Source organism: Mustela erminea, chromosome X (assembly GCF_009829155.1).
Source record: "Mustela erminea isolate mMusErm1 chromosome X, mMusErm1.Pri, whole genome shotgun sequence".
In the NCBI taxonomy this organism is placed as follows: Eukaryota; Metazoa; Chordata; class Mammalia; order Carnivora; family Mustelidae; genus Mustela; species Mustela erminea.
Window position 1 is genome coordinate 48346174 of NC_045635.1, and position 20655 is coordinate 48366828.

The window sequence follows — 20655 nt, forward strand, 5'->3', positions numbered from 1 at the left end:
CATAAAAAAAAATCTTAATATTTGTATAGAACCAGAAAAGACCCCAGTCACCAAGGGAGTGTTGAAAAAGTAAAATAAAGCTGGGGGCATCACATTGCACGATTTCAAGCTCTACTGCAAAGTTGTGATCACCAAGACAGCTTGGTAAAAAACAGACACATAAACCAATGGAACAGAAGAGAGAGCCCAGATATGGACTCTCAACTCTATGTCAAATAATCTTTGACAAAGCAGGAGAAAATATCCAATGGAAAAAAGAGTCTCTTCAATAAATGCTGCTGGGAAAATCTGATGGCAATATAGAGAAGAATTAAAGTGGACCATTCTCTTACACGATACACAAAGATAAACTCAAAATGGATGAAAGACCTCAATGTGAGACAGGAATCCATCAAAACCCTAGAAGAGAACATAGGTAGTAACCTCTTCAACACTGGCCACAGAAACTTCCTTCAAGACAGGTCTTAAGTGTGGAGATTCCTTAAGAAATTAAAAATAGAGCTTCTTTATGATCCTGCATTTGCACTACTAGGTATTTACCCCAAAGATACAGATGTAGTGAAAAGAAGGGCCATCTGTACAATGTTCATAGCAGCAATGGCCACAATCGCCAAACTGTGGGACGAAACTAGATGCCCTTCAACAGACAAATAGATAAAGAAGATGTGGTCCATATATACTATGGAGTACTATGCTTCCATCAGAAAGGATGAATAACCAACTTTTGTATCAACGTGGACGGGACTGGAAGAGATTACACTGAGTGAAATAAGTCAAGCAGAGAGAGTCAATTATCATATGGTTTCACTTATTAGTGGAGCATAAGGAATAACACAGAGGACATGGGGAGATGGAGAGTAGAAGGGAGTTGGCAGAAATTGGAGGGAGAGACAAACCATGAGAGACTCTGGACTCTGAGGAACTGAGGGTTTGGGAGGGGAAGGGGAGGAACTAACTGAGGGTTTGGGAGGCAAAAGATGTTGGGTGAGCCTTGTGGTGGGTATTGTGGAGGACACGTATTGCATGGAGCACTGAGTGTGGTGCATAAACAATGAATTCTGGAACACTGAAAAGAAATTTAAAAAATAAATATTTTTTTTTAAAAGCAGGTCTCTAAAGTCAAGGGAAACAAAAAATGAACTTTTGGGCTTCATCAAGATAAAGAACTGCACAGCAAAGGAAACAGTCAACAAAACAAAGAGGCAACCCACAGAATGAAAGAAGATATTTTCAAATCACACTACAAGATAAAAGGCTGGTATTAATGATCTATAAAGAACATCTTAAACTGAACACCCCCAAAAAACCAAAAGAAAATAATAATCTAGTCAAAAAATGGTCAGAAGTCATGAACAGACACTTCTCCAAAGAATACATAGAAGTGGCTAACAAACATTAAAAATTTTGAACATCATTAACTTTCAGGGAAATTCAAATCAAAGAGAAATACCACCCTAAACCATTAGAAAGGGAAAAAATTAACAAGGCAAGAAATGAGAAATGTTGGAGAGGTTGTGGAGAAAGGAAACCCTCTTACACTGTTGGTGGGAATGCAAGTTGGTACATCCACTTTGGAAAACAGTGTGGAAGCTCCTCAAAAATTTACCAATAGAGCTACCATATGACCCAGAAATTGCACCACTGGGTATCTACCCCAAAGATACAGATGTAGTGAAAAGAAGGGGCACATGCACCCCAATGTTCATAGCAGCAATGTCCACAATAGCCAAACTGTGGAAGGAGCTGAGGTGCCCTTCAACAGATGAATGGATAAAGAAGATGTGGTCCATATATACAATGGAATATTCCTCAGCCATCAGAAAGGATGAATACCCATCATTTGTATCAATATGAATGGAACTGGAGGAGATTATGCTAAGTGAAATAAGTCAAGCAGAGAAGGACAATTTTCATATGGTTTCACTTATTTCTGGAATATAAGCCATTAGGAGAAGGAAGGGAAAAATAAAGAGGGAGAATCAGAGGGAGAGAGGAACCATGAGAGACCATGGACTCTGGGAAACAAACTGAGGATTTTAGAGGGGATGGTGGTGAGTGACATGTTAGCCCAATGATGAGTATTCAGGAGGGCATATGTTGCATGGAGCACTGGGTGTTATACAGAAACAATGATTCTTGGAACATTGCATCAAAAATTAATTATGTACTCTATGGTGACTAACATAACATAAAAAAATAAAAAAGCAAAAAACATGGATAGGTAAATTGCATTGCAAGTGAAGGTGTGAGTTTGTATGCACACATGTGCATGAACATACATGTTATGACAGAGTTACGTTCTAATTGTCTAGACCACCAATTTTGCCCTTGAAAATCTATTAATTTCACATTAAGTACAGTTGCATACTGTTTCTCTCTGTAAGTTTACAGCATTCTTTGCTTCCAATCTTAGAACTAATAAAGTAGTTCTATTGCCTTTTAACAACTATGTAGTATGAAAAAATACATTTATGTAAACACAAAATTGATTCCTGTTAGAGTGGAATGCTCACATTGGGAACAGAAACCACCCAAGGTAACATTACCACCTCCTGGGACCTGCCCCTACTGAGAAGAATGGCCTAGTTGAGGGAATTGCTTGAACTAATTGAATTATTTCTTCTCTTGAAGATCAACTATTAAATTTCCATACATTAAATCTATGTATGAGGTGATCCCACTGTGTGTAAGGCCATTTATTTAGCTTCCATAGTAAAACCGTTCTTTGGTGCTATTTTTCTTTCTTTGCTCAGACCATCAGCAATGACTTTAATGCAGGGAGAGGAATCTCTTGAGTTGAAGAGAAGACGGATTCACCAATGTGATTTTGCAGGATGCAGCAAAGTGTACACCAAGAGCTCCCACCTGAAAGCCCACCGCAGAATCCATACAGGTCTGCACACCTCCACCTCATTCTCAACACACACACATACACAGAGTCTGTGAGAGATAGGAAGAGAAGAAAGTCTTGAAATAAAGACTGACCCATTTATACTCATGGACACAGGTTTCATTAATGGATTTTACCCTTATGTCTTGTTCCTACTCAAATGTAGCTTTTATAAAACCAATGTAGGAAAATACTAATTCTGGTGTCTTCTGAATAGGCATTATCCCCATTGAACACTCATGGGTCTTTCTAATAGGGAAGTAATAACACTTGTGCTAAGATTAAGGAACTAAGATATCACTCCCTCCCTTGATACCAGATTCCCACAGGTTTTACTGAGTATTAGAAAGCACAAAGGCAATTTAAACTAAGTCAAATTAAAGTAGGCTTTTGGAGCTAGGCACAATCCACTAACCTATAGCATACCTTTGTTCACTAGAAAGAAAAAGGTGCATATTAAAAAAAAAAAAAGAGGACATGGAGAGATGGAGAGGAGAAGGGAGTTGAGGGAAATTGGAGTGGGAGATGAACCATGAGAGACTATGGACTCTGAAAAACAATCTGAGGGTTTTGAAGGGGTGGGGGGTGGGAAGGAGGGTGAGCCTGGTGTTTGATAGTATGAAGGGCACATGTTGCATGGAGCACTGGGTATGGTGCATAAACAATGAATTCTTGTACACTGAAAAGAAATTTTTTTTAAGATTTTATTTATTGATTTGACAGAGAGAGATCACAAGTAGATGGAGAGGCAGGCAGAGAGAGAGAGGGGGGGAAGCAGGCTTCCCGCTGAGCAGAGAGCCCAATGTGGGACTCGATCCCAGGACCCTGAGATCATGACCTGAGCCAAAGGCAATTTTAAAAAGAAAGAAAGAAAGAAAGAAAGAGGAAGAAAGGAAGGAAGGAAGGAAGGAAGGAAGGAAGGAAGGAAAGAAAGAAAGAAAGAAAGAAAGAAAGAAAGAAAGAAAGAAAGAAAGAAAAAGTAAAGCAGACCTGATGGAGATTGTGCCAAACTGGAGGGCACTGCCCCATCTAAAAGAGAACTGTCACTCAAATCCAACTAAGCATTACCAAATTTTCCCATTTTTAAGGAAAACAAGAAAAGCAATATTTTATGTGAAATGTCTGAGGTTTTGAATGCTGGCATAAAATTTAAAAATATTATAGCACCATGGACTCAAAGAAACCTGCCTATGGGCTAGGTGTAGATTCTCAGTTATTAGTTTGTACATCCTGCTTTGGAAACTCCTTCTCCCCAATAATCTCCAGGTCAGAATTGAGTTGTGGACACCACGGATAAGAAAGAGACCTTCCTTTCTCGTAAACATGCACTGCATTACATTTGCTGTATTAGGATTTGTATAGAAGAAACCAGAATTCTAGATGCTGTGCCCTGAGGTTCTGAGAAGGTGATCATTTTCCAGGCTGCATTGTCACAACATTCCTGTGACACTCTTCTTATTGATGTTTTCTTTGCTTCTCTTTCATGTACAGTGAAGGTTGATTACACACGTGTGTGTGCATGTGTATGCATGTGCATGCATGTGTGTATATACGTACATACATGTATAAATATATATTAAGTATTTAACCTAAAAATTTCAAAATGTAAAAGTGGGATAGTTTACTGTACTGTCAGGTACTCTTCACCCGCTTTAACAATTATATCAGTATATGGCCAATCTTGTATTTTCACATCCCTACTGACTCCTCCATTCTCCCCAGTAATATTTTGGAACAGATTCAGACACCATCATCATAGTCAAATACTTCAAAATATATTTTTAAAAGATAAAGAATTTTAAAGATATGCACAAGATTACTATCACATTAAAATTCCTGATATCGGGGCGCCTGGGTGGTTCAGTGGGTTAAAGCCTCTGCCTTCAGCTCAGCCATGATCCCAGGGTCCTGGGATCAAGCCCCGCATCTGGCTCTCTGCCCTGTGGAGAGCCTGCTTCCTCCTCTCTCTCTCTGCCTGCCTCTCTGCCTACTTGTGATCTCTGTCTGTCAGATAAATAAATAAAATCTTAAAAAAAAATTCCTGATATCAGTTTTCCATAATATCAATATCATATTTCTTTTAAATTTTTTCTTTTTTTAATTCAAATTTGTTATTTTGTATTATTATTAGGTTCAGGGTAGATTCATTAGTTTCTGGTTAATGATTCATTAGTTGTATATCACCTAGCGCTCATAACAAGTGCCCTACTTCTCCCAATTATCCCACCCCCCCATCCACCTCCCCTCCAGCAACATTCAGTTTCAGCCCTATAATGAAGAGTCTATTATGGTTTTCTCTCTCTCTGTATTTATCTTATTTTATTTTTCCTACCCTTCCACTATGTTCCTCTGTTTTGTTTCCTAATTTTTTTTTAAGTGAAATCATATGGTATTTATCTTTCTCTGACTGACTGACTTAGTTTGCTTGGTATATTACACTCTAGTTCTATCCAAGTTGTCCCAAATGGTAAGATTTCATTCTTTTTGATGACTGAGTAGTATTCCTCTGTGTATGTGTGTGTGTGTGTGTGTGTGTGTGTGTGTGTCTGTGTGTGTAAACTCTTATTTATTCACTCATATCTTGATGGACATCTGGGCTTTTCCCATTGTTTGGCTACTATGGACAATGCTGCTATAAACACTGGGGTGCATATGTCATTTTGAATCACTATTTTGCATTCTTTAGATAAATACCTAGTAGTGCAATAGCTGATTCATAAGGTAGATTTATTTTTAAGATTTTGAGGAACCTCTATACTGGTTTTGCAGACAGTTTTGCACCAGTTTGCATTCCACAAAGAGTGGAAGAGTATCCCCCTTTCCTCACATCCATGCTGATGTTTATTGTTTCTTGAGTTGTTAATTTTAGCAATTCTGACCAGTGTGAGGTGATATCTCATTATGGTTTGATTTGCATTTTCCTCATGACGAATGATGTTGAATATTTTTTTTATGTGTCTGTTAACCGAGTATGTCTTCTTTGAAGGAATGTCAGTCCATATCTTCTGCCCATTCATTGCCTGGGTTATTTGATTTTTGGCTGTTGAGTTTCATAAGTTATCTTTTTTTTATGTTCAGCTAGCCTACATGTACTACATCATTATTTTCTTATGTAGTGTCCAATGATTCATTAGTCACACATAACACCCAATGTTCATGACAACATGTGCCTTCCTCAATACCCATCACCCAGTTACCCATCCCCCTACCCTCCTCCCTTCTGTAAAACTCAGATTGTTTCATGGAGTCCAGAATCTCTCATGGTTTTTCTTCCTTCTCTGATTTCTTCTCATTCTATTTTCCCTCCATTCTCCCGTGGCCCTCTGCACTATTCCTAATATTCCACATTATGAGTGAAACCATATGATAATGGTCTTTCTCCGCTTGACTAATTTCACTTAGTAAAATCTCCTTCAATAACATCCATTCCAACAAAAACGGTGGGTATTCATCCTTTCTGATGGCTGAGTAACATTATATTGCATATACAAACCACAACTTCTTTATTCATTCATCTGTTGAGGACATCTCAGCTCCTTCCATAGTTTAGCTATTGTGGACATTGCTGCTATGAACATTGGGGTGCATGTACCTCTTCTTTCACTATACCTGTATCTTTGGGGTAAATACCTAGTGGTTCAATTTCTGGGTCACAGGGTAGCTCTATTTTTAATGTCTTGAGGAACCTCCATACTGTTTTCCAGAGTGGCTGTAGCAGGTTTCATTCCCACCAAGAGTGTAAGGGGGTTCTTCTTACTCCACATCTGTGCCAACAGCTGATCCATCTCAAAATTGGTTTTCTGGCTTGTAAATTTTTTGCCATTCTAACTGGTGTAAGGTGGTATCTCAGACACATAGACCAGTGCAACAGAGTAGAGAGCCCAGATATGGACCATCAACTCTATGGGCAAATAATCTTCAACAAAACAGGAAAAAATATACAGTGGAAAAAAGACAGTCTCTTCAATAAATGGTGCTGGGAAAATTGGGCAGCTATATGTAAAAGAATGACACTCAACCCTTCTCTTACATTGTACACAAAGATAAACTCAAAATGGATACAAGACCTCAACATGAGGCAGGAGTCCATCAGGATCCTAGAGGAGAACATAGGCAGTAATCTCTTCGATATCAGCCACAGCAACTTCTTTCAAGATATGTCTCCAAAGGCAAAGGAAACAAAAGCGAAAATAAACTTGGGACTTCATCAAAATCAAAAGCTTCTGCACAGCAAAGGAAACAGTCAAGAAAACAAAGAGGCAACCCACGGAATGGGAGAAGATATTTGCAAATGACAGTACAGACAAAAGGTTGATATCCAGGATCTATAAAGAACTCCGCAAACTCAACACACACAAAACAGACAACCATATCAAAAAATGGGCAGAAGATATGAACAGACACTTCTCTAATGAAGACATACAAATGGCTATCAGACACATGAAAAAATGTTCATCATCACTAGCCATCAGGGAGATTCAAATTAAAACCACATTGAGATATCACCTTACACCAGTTAGAATGGCCAAAATTAGCAAGACAGGAAGCAACATGTATTGGAGGGGATGTGGAGAAAGGGGAACCCTCTTCCACTGTTTTTGGGAATGTAAGTTGGTGCAGCCTCTTTGGAAAACAGTGTGGAGATTCCTCAAGAAATTAAAAATAGAGCTTCCCTATGACCCTGCAATTGCACTACTGGGTATTTACCCCAAAGATACAGATGTAGTGAAAAGAAGGGCTATCTGTACCCAATGTTTATAGCAGCAATGGCCATGGTCGCCAAACTGTGGAAAGAACCAAGATGCCCTTCAACAGACGAATGGATAAGGAAGATGTGGTCCATATACACTATGGAGTATTATGCCTCCATCAGAAAAGATGAATACCCAATTTTTGTAGCAACATGGACGGAACTGGAAGAGATTATGCTGGGTGGTATCTCATTGAGGTTTTCATTTCTATTTCCCTGATGGCTAGTGATGTTAAACATTTATTCATTTGTTGCTCTCTATTTCTACATCTTTGGAGAAGTGTCTGTACATGTCTTCTGGCCATTTCTTGACTAGATAATTTTGGGAGGGGGAGTGGTGAGTTTGATAAGTCCTTTGTACATTTTGGATACCACTCCTTCATATGTAATGTCGTTTGCAAATATCTTCTCCCATTCCATCAATTGCCTCTTTGGTTGACCATTTCCTTTGCTGTGCAGAAGTTTTTAGTCTTCACAAAGCCCAAAACCTCATTTCTGCTTTTGTTTCCCTTGCCTTTAGAGGTGTGTCTTGAAAGAAGTTGCTGTAGCCAATGTCAAAAAGGTTACTGCCTATGTTCTCTTCCAGGATTTTGATGGATTCCTGTCTCACATTGAGGTCTTTCTTCCATTTTGAGTTTGTCTTTGTGTGTGGTGAAAAATGATATTTTGATAAGGATTGCCCTGAAAGTGTAGATTTCTCTGGGAAGCATAGACATTTTTAACAATGTTTATTCTTCCAATTCACAAGCATGGAATGTTTTTCCATCTCTCTTTGTCTTCCTCCATTTCTTTCATAAGGGTTCTGTAGTTTCCAGTGTATACATTCTTTACCTCTTTGGTTAGGTTTATTCCTAGATATATTATGGTTTTGGGTGCTATTGTAAATAGAATCAATTCCCTAATTACTCTTTCTTCAGTTACATTTTAATATATAGAAATGCAACTGATTTCTGTGCATTGATTTTGTATTCTGCCATGTTGCTGAATTGCTGTATGAATTCTAACAACTTGGGGGTGGAGTTTTTTGTGTTTTCCACGTAAGATATCATATCACCTGTGAAGAGAGATTGACATCTTTTTTGTCTATTTGAGTACATTTTATTTCTTTTTGTTGTCTGATTGCTGAGGTAAGGACCTCCAGTAATTAGTTGAACAATAATGGTGATAATGGGCATGACGGTTGTGTTTCTGACCTTAAGGAAAAAGCTCCCAGCTTTTCTCCATTGAGAATTATATTTGCCGTAGGCTTTTCATAGATAATGAATGATATTTGCTGTAGGCTTTTATGATATGGTGGTATATTCCCTCTATCCCTATACTTTGAATCAGGAAATATTTTTATCAGGAAAAAAAGTACTTTATACTTTTAATCAGGAAAGATGTTGTGTTTTGTCAAATGCTTTTTCAATATCAATTGAGAGGATTACATGGTTCTTGTCTTTTCTTTTATTAATGTGCTCTATCATGTTGTTTGTCTTGTGAACATTGAACCACCCTTGCATCCCAGGAATAAATCCCACCTGCTCATGGTGGATTATCATTTTAATATACTGTTCAGTCCTATTGACTATGATCTTATTGAATATTTGGACAGGCATATTCATCTGGAATATTGATCTGTAATTCTCCTTTTTGAGAATTGGTTTTTGGATCAGAGTAATGCTGTCCTCATAGAATGAGTTTGCAAGTTTTCCTTCTATTTCTATTTTTTGGAATGGCTTCAGTAAAATAGGTATGATTTCTTCTTTAAATATTTGGTAAAATTCCCTTGGGAAGCCAACTGGTCTTGCTCTTGGTTTTTGGGAAGTTTTGATTACTGCTTCAATTTCTTTGCTGGTTAATGTTCTGTTTGGATTCTCAATTTCTTCCTGTTTCAGTTTTGGTAGTTTATATGTTTCCAGGAGTGCGTTGATTTATCTAGATTGATTAATTTGCTGGCATATAGTTGCTGGTAATTATTTCTAATAATTGTTTCTATTTCCTTGGTGTTAGTCATGATCTCTCCCCTTTCATTCATGAATTTACTAATTTGCCTCCTTCCCTTTTCTATTGGGTAATTCTGGCCAGAGATTTATCAATCTTATAATTTCTAGTTTCTTTGATCCATCTTCTAGTTTCTTTGATCTGTTCTACTGTTTCACTGTTTTCTATTTCATTGACCTGTGCTCTAATCATTATTATTTCTCTCCTTTTACTTCGTTTATGCCTTACTTGCTGTACTTTCTCCAGGTCCTTCAGGTTTAAGTTAAGCTTGTGCATTTGCTATTTTTTTTTCTAATTTTTTGGTAGAGGTTTGGATGGCTATGCATTTCCCTCCTAGGACTGCCTTTGTGGTAACCTATAAGTTTTGGATCAATGTGCTTTCATTCTCATTGGTTTCCATGAATTGTTTAAGTTCTTCTTTAATTTCCTGGTTGACCCATTCTTGAGCAGGATGGTCTTTAGCTTCAAGTGTTTGAATTACTTCCAAACTTCTTCTTGTTGTTGAATTCCACTTTCAAAGCATTGTGGTCTGAGAAGATGCAGGGAATAATCTCAGTCTTACTGAGTCCCTTACTAAAGGTTCTGATTTTGTGGTCCCATGTTATAACACTCCCATGTTATATCACTTTCCAGAAGTCAGCTTATGGAGGCTACCCCACTTCTGTTAGTCTCCCTATATCTTCCTTTACATTAATGACTTTACATATCCTACCTTTCAAGGAGAAGTCGTTTTTCTGCTTGTAGAGATCCAGATATATACTTTTACATCTCAGGCTGATTTCATGGATGTTCAAAATGGTTTGATAGATATCCAGGTATATTCCCCTAAATTCCTTATAGATTTGGATACCAGCCCATTATCTCATAAGTCATTTGCAAATATCTTCTCCCATTCCCTAGGTTGCCTTATAGTTGTGTTGATTGTATCCTTTGGTGTGCAAAAGCTTTTTATTCTGATGAAGTCCCAATAGTTCATTTTTTTATTTTATTTTATTTCCTTTGCTTGTGGAGGCATGTCCAGAAATAAGTTGCTGTCTCTGAGGTCTCTGTGTTCTACTATAGGACTTTGATGGATTCCTATCTCACACTTTGGTCTTTCATTCATTTTGAATTTATTTTTGTTTATAGTGTAAGAAAATGATCTAGTTTCATTGTTCTGCATGTGGCTGTCTAATTTTCCCAACACCACTTGCTGCAGAGACTGTTGTTGTTTTTTTCCATTGGATATTCTTTACTGCTTTGTCGAAGATTGATTGTCCATAGAATTGAGAGTTCATTCCTAGGTCCTAGATTCTCTGTTCTGTTCCATTGATCTATCTATCTGTTTGTGGTTTTATTTTTTTTTTTTGAATTTTCATTTGTTTGTTTGCTTTGTTTTCTTTTTTTTTAATTTTTTATTTTTTATAAACATATATTTTTAGTCCCCAGGGGTACAGGTCTGTGAATCACCAGGTTTACACACTTCACAGCACTCACCAAAGCACATACCCTCCCCAATGTCCATAATCCCACCCCCTTCTCCCAAACCCCCTCCCCCCAGCAACCCTCATATCTATCTGTTTTGGTGTCAGTACCATAGTCTTGATGATTACAGCTTTGTAATACATCTTGAAGTCCATAATTGTGATGCCTCCAGCTTTGGTTTTCTTTTTACTTTTTTAAGATTTTATTTATTTATTTGTCAGGGGTGGGGAGTACAAGCAGGGGGAGCAGCAGACAGAGGGAGAATCAGGCTCCCCTCTGAGCAAGGAGCCTAATGTGGAGCTCGATCCTGGACCCTGAGATCATGATTTGATCTGATGGCACACACTTTACTACTGAACCATATCGGTGTCCCCAGCTTTGGTTTTCTTTTTCAACATTTCTTTGGCTATTTAGAGTATTTTCTGGTACCATACAGATTGCAGAATTCTTTGTTCAAGCTCTGTGAAAAATAATGGCCTTATTTGATAGGAATTACATTTAATGTGTAGAACATGTTCAATACTCTAGATATTTTAACTTTATTTGTTTTGCCAGTCCATGTGCATCAAATGTTTTTCCATTTCTTTACGTCTTCCTCAATTTCCTTTATAAGAGTTCTATAGTTTTCAGAATACAGATTTTTTTTTTTACCCCGTTGGTTAAGTTTATTCCTAGTTATCTTCTGGGTTTTGGTACAATTGTAAATGGGATCCATTTCTCAATTTCTCTTCCTTGTAGTTCATTGTTAGTGTATAGAAATGCAACAGACTTCAGTGCATTAAATTTATATCTGGTGACTGCTGAATTTCTGTAATGGTCCTATCAATTTTTTGGTGGAATCTTTGGATTTTCTACAGAGTATCACATGAAGAGTGAAATTTTGACTACTTCTTTGCTGACTTGGATGCTTTTTATTTCTTTTTGTTGTCTGACTGATGACACTAGAACTTCCAGTACAATGTTGAACAACAGTGGTGAGAGTGGACATCCCTGTCATGTTCCTGACCTTAGGGGAAAAAGTTGTCAGGTTTTCCACACTGAGGATGATGTTAACTGTGGCTCTTTCATATATGACCTTTATGATGTTAAGATATATTCTCTCTATCCCTACTTTTTTCAGAGTTTTTATCAAGATAGGATGCTGTATTTTGTCATATGTTTTTCTACATCTATTGAGAGGATCAAGTCGTTCTTATCTTTTATCTTATTAATGTCATGTATCAGGATGATTGATTCTCAGATTTTGAACCACCTCTGCAACCCAAGAATAAAACCCACTTGGTCTTGGTGAATAATCCTTTTATTGTACTCTTGAATCCAATTAGCTAGTATCTTGTTGAGAATTTTTGCATCCATGTTCATTGGGAGTATTCATCTCTAATTCTCCTTTTAGTGGGGTCTTTGTCTGGTTTTTGGTTCAAGGTAATGGTGGCCTCATAGAAAGAGTTTCAATGTTTCCCTTCTATTTATATGTATTGGAACAGTTTCAGAATAATAAATATTTGGGCTCCTGGGTGGCTCAGTCAGTTAAGCATCTGCCTTCAGCTCAGGTCATGTTCCCAGTGTCCTGGGATTGAGCCCCACATCGGGCTCCCCAGGAAGCCTGCTTCTCCCTCTCCCTGTGCCTGCCACTCCCCCCCCACTTGTGCTCTCTTTCTCTCTCTGCCAAAAATAAATAAAATCGTTTAAAACAAACAGTAAGTATTAATTCTTCCTTAAATGTTTGATCACATTCCCTTGGAAACTATCCAGGCTGGACTCTTGTTTCTTGGGAGATTTTTGAGTGCTGATTCAATTTTGTTGCTTTTTATGGGTCTGTCAGGTTTTCTATTTCTTCCTGTTTCAGTTTTGGTTATTTATATATTTCTGGGAATGTGTTCATTTCTTCCAGAGTGCCTAATTTGTTAGACTATAATTGCTCATAATATTCTCTTACAATTGTTTGTATTTCTTCAGTATTGGTTGTGATCTCTCCTCTTTCATTCATTAATTTATTTATGTGGGTCATTTCTCTTTTATTTGTGATAAGTCTGGCTAGGGCTTTATTAATTTTGTTAATTCTTTCAAAGGACCAGCTCCTAGTTTTGTTGATCTGTTCTACTTTATTTTTTTTAACTGTTATATCATTGATTTCTGTTCTAATCTTTATTATTTCCCTTCTCTTGCTGGGCTTAGCTTTAATATGTTGTTTTTTTCCAGCTCATTTAGGTGTAAGCTTAGGTTTTGTATTTAAGATCCTTCTTGTCTCTTGAAAAAGGCCTGTATATCCTTCCCTTGTAGGACAGCCTTTGTTGCATCCCAAAGATTTTGAACTGTCATGTTTTCTTTTTTTTTTCTTTTTTATTCCACATATTTTTAATTCTTCTTTAATTTCTTGGTTGGCTCTCTCATTTTTCAGTAGCATGTTTCTAACATTCATGTATTTGTGTTTCTCCCAAATTTTTCTTGTGATTAAGTTAAAGTTTTTAAGCATTGTGATCTGAAAATATACATAGTATTATCTCAATCATTTTGAACCAGTTGAACCCCTGATTTATGACCAGTATGTGACTTATTCTGGTGAATATTCCATGTGCAGTTGAAAAGACTATATATTCTTCTGCTTTAGGATGAAATGCTCTGAATATATCTGTGAAGTCCATTTGGTCCAGTGTGTCATTCATAGCCTTTGTTTCCTTGTTGATCTTATGCTTAGATGATCATCTGTCCATTGCTGTGAGGGGGCTGTTGAAGTCCCTGTCTATTATTGTAGTATTATTATGTGTTTCTTTAAGTTTTTTTATTGATTATGTATTTGTCTGCTCCCAAGTAAGAGACATAAATATTTACAATTGCTATATCTTATTTTTGTATAGACCTCCTTTACTATGATATAGTGCCCTTCATCTCTTACTAAAATCTTTGTTTTAAAATCTAGTTTGTCTGATATGAGGATGGCTACTCCAGCTTTCTTTTGATGTCCATTAGCATCGTATATTGTTCACCCCATCACTTTCAATGTGGAGGTGTCTAGCTCTAAAGAGAGACTCTTGTAAGCAGCATATTTAATGGATCTTGGTTTTTTTTTTTTAATCCATCTGATATCCTATGTCTTTTGATTGGAGCATTGAGTCCATTTACATTCAGAGTAATTATTGAAAGATAAGAATTTAGTACCATTGGATTACCTGTAAAGTCACTGTTCCTGTCGGTTATCTCTGTTCCTGCCTAGTTTTTGTTACTTTTGGTCCCACTTTCCAGTCAAAAGTTCCCCTTTAATATTTCTTGTAGGACTTGTTTTGTGTTCATGAACTTCTTTACTTTGTTTGTCTTGGATACTCTTTATCTTTCCTTCTATTCTGAGTGACAGCCTTGCTGGATTAAGTATTCTTGGCTGCATATTTTTTACCATTTAACATACTGATTATATCATGCCAGTCTTTTCTGGCCTGTCAGGTCTCTATGTACAGGTCTGCTGTCAACCTTATGTGTCTGCCCTTGTATGTTAAGCACTTTTTCTCGTGAGCTACTTTCAGAATTCTCTCTTTTCTTTATCTTTGTATTCAGCTAGTTCAACTGTAATATGTCATGATGTTGACTTGTTTTGTTGATTTTGAGAGAAATTTTCTGTACCTCTTGAACATGAATGCCTGTTTCTTTCCCCAGATTAAGGAAGTTCTCAACTATAATTTGCTCAAATAACCTTCAACCCCCTTTTCCTGGTGTTCTTCTGGGACTTTTGTGATACAGATACATTTTTTGCTTTATGGGATCACTGAATTCCCTATGTCTACCTTCATTATCTAATAGGTTTTTTTCCCCTCTTCTCTTCAGTTTCATTATTTTCCATCATTTTGTCTTCTATATCATCTATACTCTCTTCTGCTTCTTCATTCCTTGCCATGATTATATTGAATCTGTTTTGCATCTCAGTTTATAGTATTTTTTATATCAGCTGACTAGTGTTTCATTCTTTATCTCTGCAACAAGTATTTCTCTAGTATCTTTTATGTTTTTTTTCAAGTCCAGCGACTAGTCTCATGACTGTTTTCTAAATTCTTGTTCACATATATTATTCATATTTGCTTTGAGCATGTACTTTGCTGTGATATCTTCCTGACCTATCTTTTTGGGAGAGTTTATTTATCTTGTCAATTTGGCTAAGTTTCTATCTTTTGCATGTTAGGAAAGCTTGCTATATTTCTGCACCTCAGAATAATGCTATATTATGAAGTGGTAATCCACTGTCCAGGACTTGGCACTTCAGGATGTGTTTCTGGGTGTATGTTGTGTGTACTCTGCTGTTGTATTTTTGGCTCTCTTTCCCACTGGTCTGTCCTCTGCACAGTTCCTCCTTCCTTGCAATGTGGACTGTTTGTACCTTTTTCTAGGTGTACTTCAATTTGTTTGTTTAAAATTCCTATAAAAAAATAAAGGAAGGAAGAAAGAGAGAAAATGAAAAGAGACAAGAAAACCCTGTTTCAAAAATAAGAGAAAAGAAAAAGTGAAAAAAGGGAAAAAACAGACAGTTGAAAAAAACCATAAGCTGATTCCAAGGAAAAATAAAGAGCAAAAAATTAAGAAATGGAAAATAGAAAAAGAAGACTGATCCATAAAGAGAGAAAAGGAAATGGAGAAAAAAAAAACAGACTAAGAAACAAAAACTATAAGCCTGATTCCAAAGGGGGGACGGGAAGAAAGTAGAAAGAAAGAAAGAAATGTAGGAGAAAAGAAAGGAAGAAGAGAAGAAGTAATACAGCCTGGTCATATTTCCACTGTAACTAAAGGAGATGATATGGGAGTACTATATATTCAATAGACTTGGTGCATGCAGAGTAGTGCCTTTATTGTTCTTCTAGGTGAGAGGTTTACCATGCTGGCTCACAGTCAGTCCTGTCCCGGTAAAAGAAAAGCACTTTCCAAGCATAAGGGGCAACTTCCACCTCCACTGGGGCCACTGTGCTGCTCACTGATGTCCTGCTGGTTTGGAATCAAGACTAAAATGGCACCCTACTCTCTGGTCCCTATACAGGGGATCTCACAGTCTGAGCTTTTCAGGAAGCCCTCACAGAAAAGTGAGGGCCATCAGGATGCCTGAAGCCCACTTCTCCTGCATTTGTCTCTGGTGAATCTTGGATTCAAAACTCCAAATCTGTGTTTTATCTTTGAAATGCTGCTGGGATTCAAAACTCCAGATCTTAAAGGAGCCAGCACTGCCTTGATCTGCTCCCTACTCCAGATTAGAGAGTCGCTGTGCTCTTACTAGTGCCCATTGCCCCAGAAAAACAGTACCCCACCTGTGCAGTGTCTGGATTCTATAGTGTGGCAACACAAAATGGAGAGGCTAGTTTAGCCACCTTCTGCACGTGCATTGGACACTTGCCAATGAAAGGGTGTTTGCTGGCACCTATGGGGTCTTTTGTCTTTGGAGAGTCAATATATCCCCTTCCAAATGTATTCCAGAAATGGGATATAGCTCTCACAGTGTGACCCCTGAGATCCCTAAACCACTTTGGGTATGCTTCTGGGCCAGAGCCCTCCTTCTTTCCAGGAGCACATGCTACAGTTCCCCTTCAGTGAAATTCCAACACTTCCAAAGTTCAGAGTTTGAGCTACATTCACTATTTCCAAAAAACAAAAACAAAAACAACTGCCAAATCAGTTCTCCTAGCTCCTCAGTCTATAGTCTGAGAGGTTTTCTTCTTGTGCAAACCCTGTCCCACAACCTCTCATCATCTCTATCCCCTTTCTCTTCCTATGCAAGGGGTTCTCTGTCCTCCACAACAAAGCAGCTTTTTTCTCTCCCAGTTCCTTCCCAGGCATCTCACACCTGCCATGTTTTCTTTTCCAACCATGCAAATACTTCTTCAAATCTTCATATATATTTCTTGGCGTTCCAAATTACCTGACCTCAATACAGTTGTGTTCAGGTACAAGAAAGCCCCAGGTCTCCCTACTTCTCTGCCATCTTAACTTTGGCCCCTCAACACCATATTTAATATCAGATTTCCCCCAACTGTCTAGTAAATTTTTTAAATGTTCGTTCAAATCAAGATTTAAACAAAAGTATACATAGAATGATTTAATCAATAGGAGAAGGAGCCAGGTATGCCAAAGATTTAGGAAAATATTCTTGGCTAGGCAGGATACAAAAGTTGTGATATGGGGATAATCTTGCCTTCTTTTAATAACTGATAGAATTTCAGCATAACTAGAGCATATTGAGTACAGTGATTGGTAAGAGAAGCATTCAGGTGCAAGAGTGGGAGGAGAAAGAACACTTAAGAGGCTACTATAGTGATTCAGACAAAAAAAGATGAAAATCTGACTAGTATGTTGGGAGTGGATATGCAGAAAAGGAAGTGTACTGATGATTGAGAGGACACTGATAACAGATTTTGTTTTGGCAGACTGAATGGACAGAGGTGTCATTTACAGAGATAGAATGTTTTCCAGTGATCAATGCAGTAAGTGAGAATTAAACATTGGTGCGCAACCAAGGTATATTTTTCTCTACTCCTGGTATTTTACAGGTTCTCTGGAACTGAGGTAACTGCAGAAATGACTGCTTCATTGACTTCCAAAGATTACAGTTCATTGCAATGGGTACCAGAGAATATCTCTGTTTCTGGTAGACACTCTTTCAGCAGAGAACCATGAGGTTTGTACTTATTTGGGTACCACCTCTGGCATACAGTACAGCCATTCATCTCCATCGAACTTGCAATTATGCAAACAGGAGATGCAGATATAAAAACTTCTACTAAGCATAACTTCCAAGTTTTATTTTTTAATAATGGCATCACCCAGTCACTTTGGCTGAAAATGTATTATTATTTTTAACACTCTTTTATGCCCTTGGTTATTTGTTTCTAATTCTCAGATAGTTCTATATTGAGGATGTAGACATAATGACCAAGAGCATATATTACGAAGCTACACTGTTTGGATTTGACATGCCGAGTCTACCATAATTAGCAGAAATTTACTTCACTTTTTTCTGCCTCACTTTCCTTATCTAAGGATATTAATAGTGTGAAACACTTAGTATAATATCTGGGAAACACTCAACAAATATTAGCTGTTATTAAGGTGCTATCAGTTCTATATCACTGCCACCCCCTGCTTAAGTGTTTTGTCTTGTTTAATTCTTTTTCCCAACAACTTTTATGAATGTAGTTGAGAATTAAAACTGTATATGTTTGAGCTAGGGAACAATGGTGGTGGAGTAGAAGGACCCTCGGCTCACCTTGTCCCATGAATACAAACAGATAACTATCAAATAATCCTAAATATCCCAGACATAGACCTGAAGACATACACAAACTACACAACTAAAGGGAAAGGCAAGGTCACATCAAAGAAGGTAGGAAGTGTGGAGATGTGGTTTAGAGGAGAAATAGATTGGTAGTGCTGCAAAGGGAAAGGAGCCGTGATCCAGAGAAGATCACACAGGGGAACACAAAAGGAATATGTTTACCCAAAGCCATTGGCTTGGAAAATGAGAGGGCCTGAATTTCCTGAGTTCTTGCAACCAGCAGGGATTTGAGCCTGAAGTTGTTTTGTTTTATTTTGTTTTTTATTTTTTCAGTGTTCCAAGATTCATTGCTTATGTGCCATACCCAGTGCTCCATGCAATACATGCCCTCCTTAATACCCACCACCAAGCTCTCCCAACCCCCACATCCCTCTCCCCACCAAAACCCTCAATTTGTTTCTTAGAGTCCACAGTCTCTCCTTGGCTGAGATATAGCACAAAGGGCACTGCTCTTCTCCTAGAGAAAAGGCAGACAAAATACATGTCAGCAGACAGTATGGAAGTGGTGATCTCAAGAGTACCTGGGGCACACACAATGGGAATAATATTTTCTCTTTTCAGAGGATTTCCCTAGGAGGCAGCATTCACAGAGATACCTCTCCAGAAGCAAAGGAGGTGGCAGGTGCTGTTCTTTTCACCCACCCCTTAGCATAAACACAGAGCCACCTGCAGAAAGTGGCACAGTGCACACTGACTGCCTCACTTGCATATACAAAGTCCCACACCCCCACAAACTGGTGGGAATGCCCTTTTCAGTCACACTTGCCTCAATCCCTGAACAGAAGACCCCTGCCCCAGAAAAACAGCACAGATACCTGTCCACATGACATCTGACTGGAGACTGCTGCAGGGCCTCGGTTCCAATAAAGGTGGTGACAGATCTCATTTCACAAGCAAAGCATACCTAGTTAAAACTCAACCATATTCAAAGCAGGAACCAATTAAAACTCAACCACATTCAAGGAAGGAACCAAACACTACCTACAGTAGGCAAGGAGATCCTCTGCTGATGACTGGCCTGAAGGATAGAGAAGACAAAATACAACAGCAGTGTGCATGCAGCACACACCAGAGGCACTCTTTGAAGTGCCAGTCCCTCACACTACACGACCTCTTCATAGGGTGGTTACTTTCAGGATCAGGAGACATAACTGGCTTTTCTAACACAGAGAAGATAGAGACATTGACAGAATTCAAACGTGGAAGAATTTATCCCAGAAGAAAGAAAAAGATAAGGCCAAACCTAGAGATCCAAGTGAAACAGATATAAGTAAAATGTGTGATGGGGGATTTAGAGGGATAATCATAAGGGTACTCTGGGCTAGAGAAAAGTATACAAATAATCAGCGAGACACTTACTGCAGAGACAAAAGAGTTTAAAAAATCAATCAGAAATTAATAGTTCAATAAATGAGATTAGAACAATGAACAGTAGGATGGAAGATGCAGAAGAATGAATTAGTGACCTAGAAAACAAAGTAATGGAAAGTAATGAAGCTGAACAAAAGAGAGGAAGAATTATACAACATGAGAATAGATGTAGGGAACTCAGTAATTATTAAACATACTAAAATTTCTATTATAGGATTCCCAGTAGAAACACAGAGAAGGAGACAGAAATTTTATTTGAAAAATTAATAGCTGAAAACTTCCCTGATCTTGGAAAGGAAACAGACATCCATATCCAGGAGGCACAGAGAACTCCCATCAATATCAACAAAAGCAGGTGAACAAAAATATATTGTAATTAAATTTCAAAAATATAGTGATAAAGAAAAAAATCTTAAAAGCAGCAAAACAAAAGAAATCCTTAACATACATGCAAAAACCCATAAGAATAGCTGGGATATCCCAACAGAAATGTGGTGAGCCAGAAGGGAGTGTAATGATATCTTCAAGGTGCTGAATGGAAAAAAATCTGCAGCCAAGAATACTCTATCCAGGAAGGCTATCATTCAGAATAGGGGGCAGAAAGAGTTGCCCAGAGAAAAACTGGAGAACACCATGCAAAAGAATGAAACTGGACCACTTAATTTCACATACAAAAAATTAAAAATAAACTCAAAATGTGTGAAAGACCCAAATGTGAGACAGGAAAACATTAAAATCCTATAGAAGAATACAGGCACTAACCTCTTTGAATCAACCATAACAACTTCTGACTAGATATGTCTCTTGTGGCAAGGGAAAGAAAGTCATAAATAAACTATCGGGACTTCAACAAAATGAGAACCTTCTGACCAGTGAAGGAAACAATCAACAGAACTAAAA

At 37.8% G+C, this 20655-nt stretch overlaps 1 protein-coding gene across 1 annotated transcript in view; it reads left to right on the forward strand.

Moving 5' to 3' along the window:
- The window catches only part of KLF8 (Kruppel like factor 8), a 277551-nt gene that overhangs the window by 238995 nt on the left and 17901 nt on the right, over window positions 1-20655 (forward strand). Inside the window, exon 5 of the mRNA XM_032330722.1 lies at window positions 2754-2893. Within this exon, the coding sequence (XP_032186613.1) occupies window positions 2754-2893 (140 nt within the window). The remainder of the gene's footprint in view (window positions 1-2753; window positions 2894-20655) is intronic.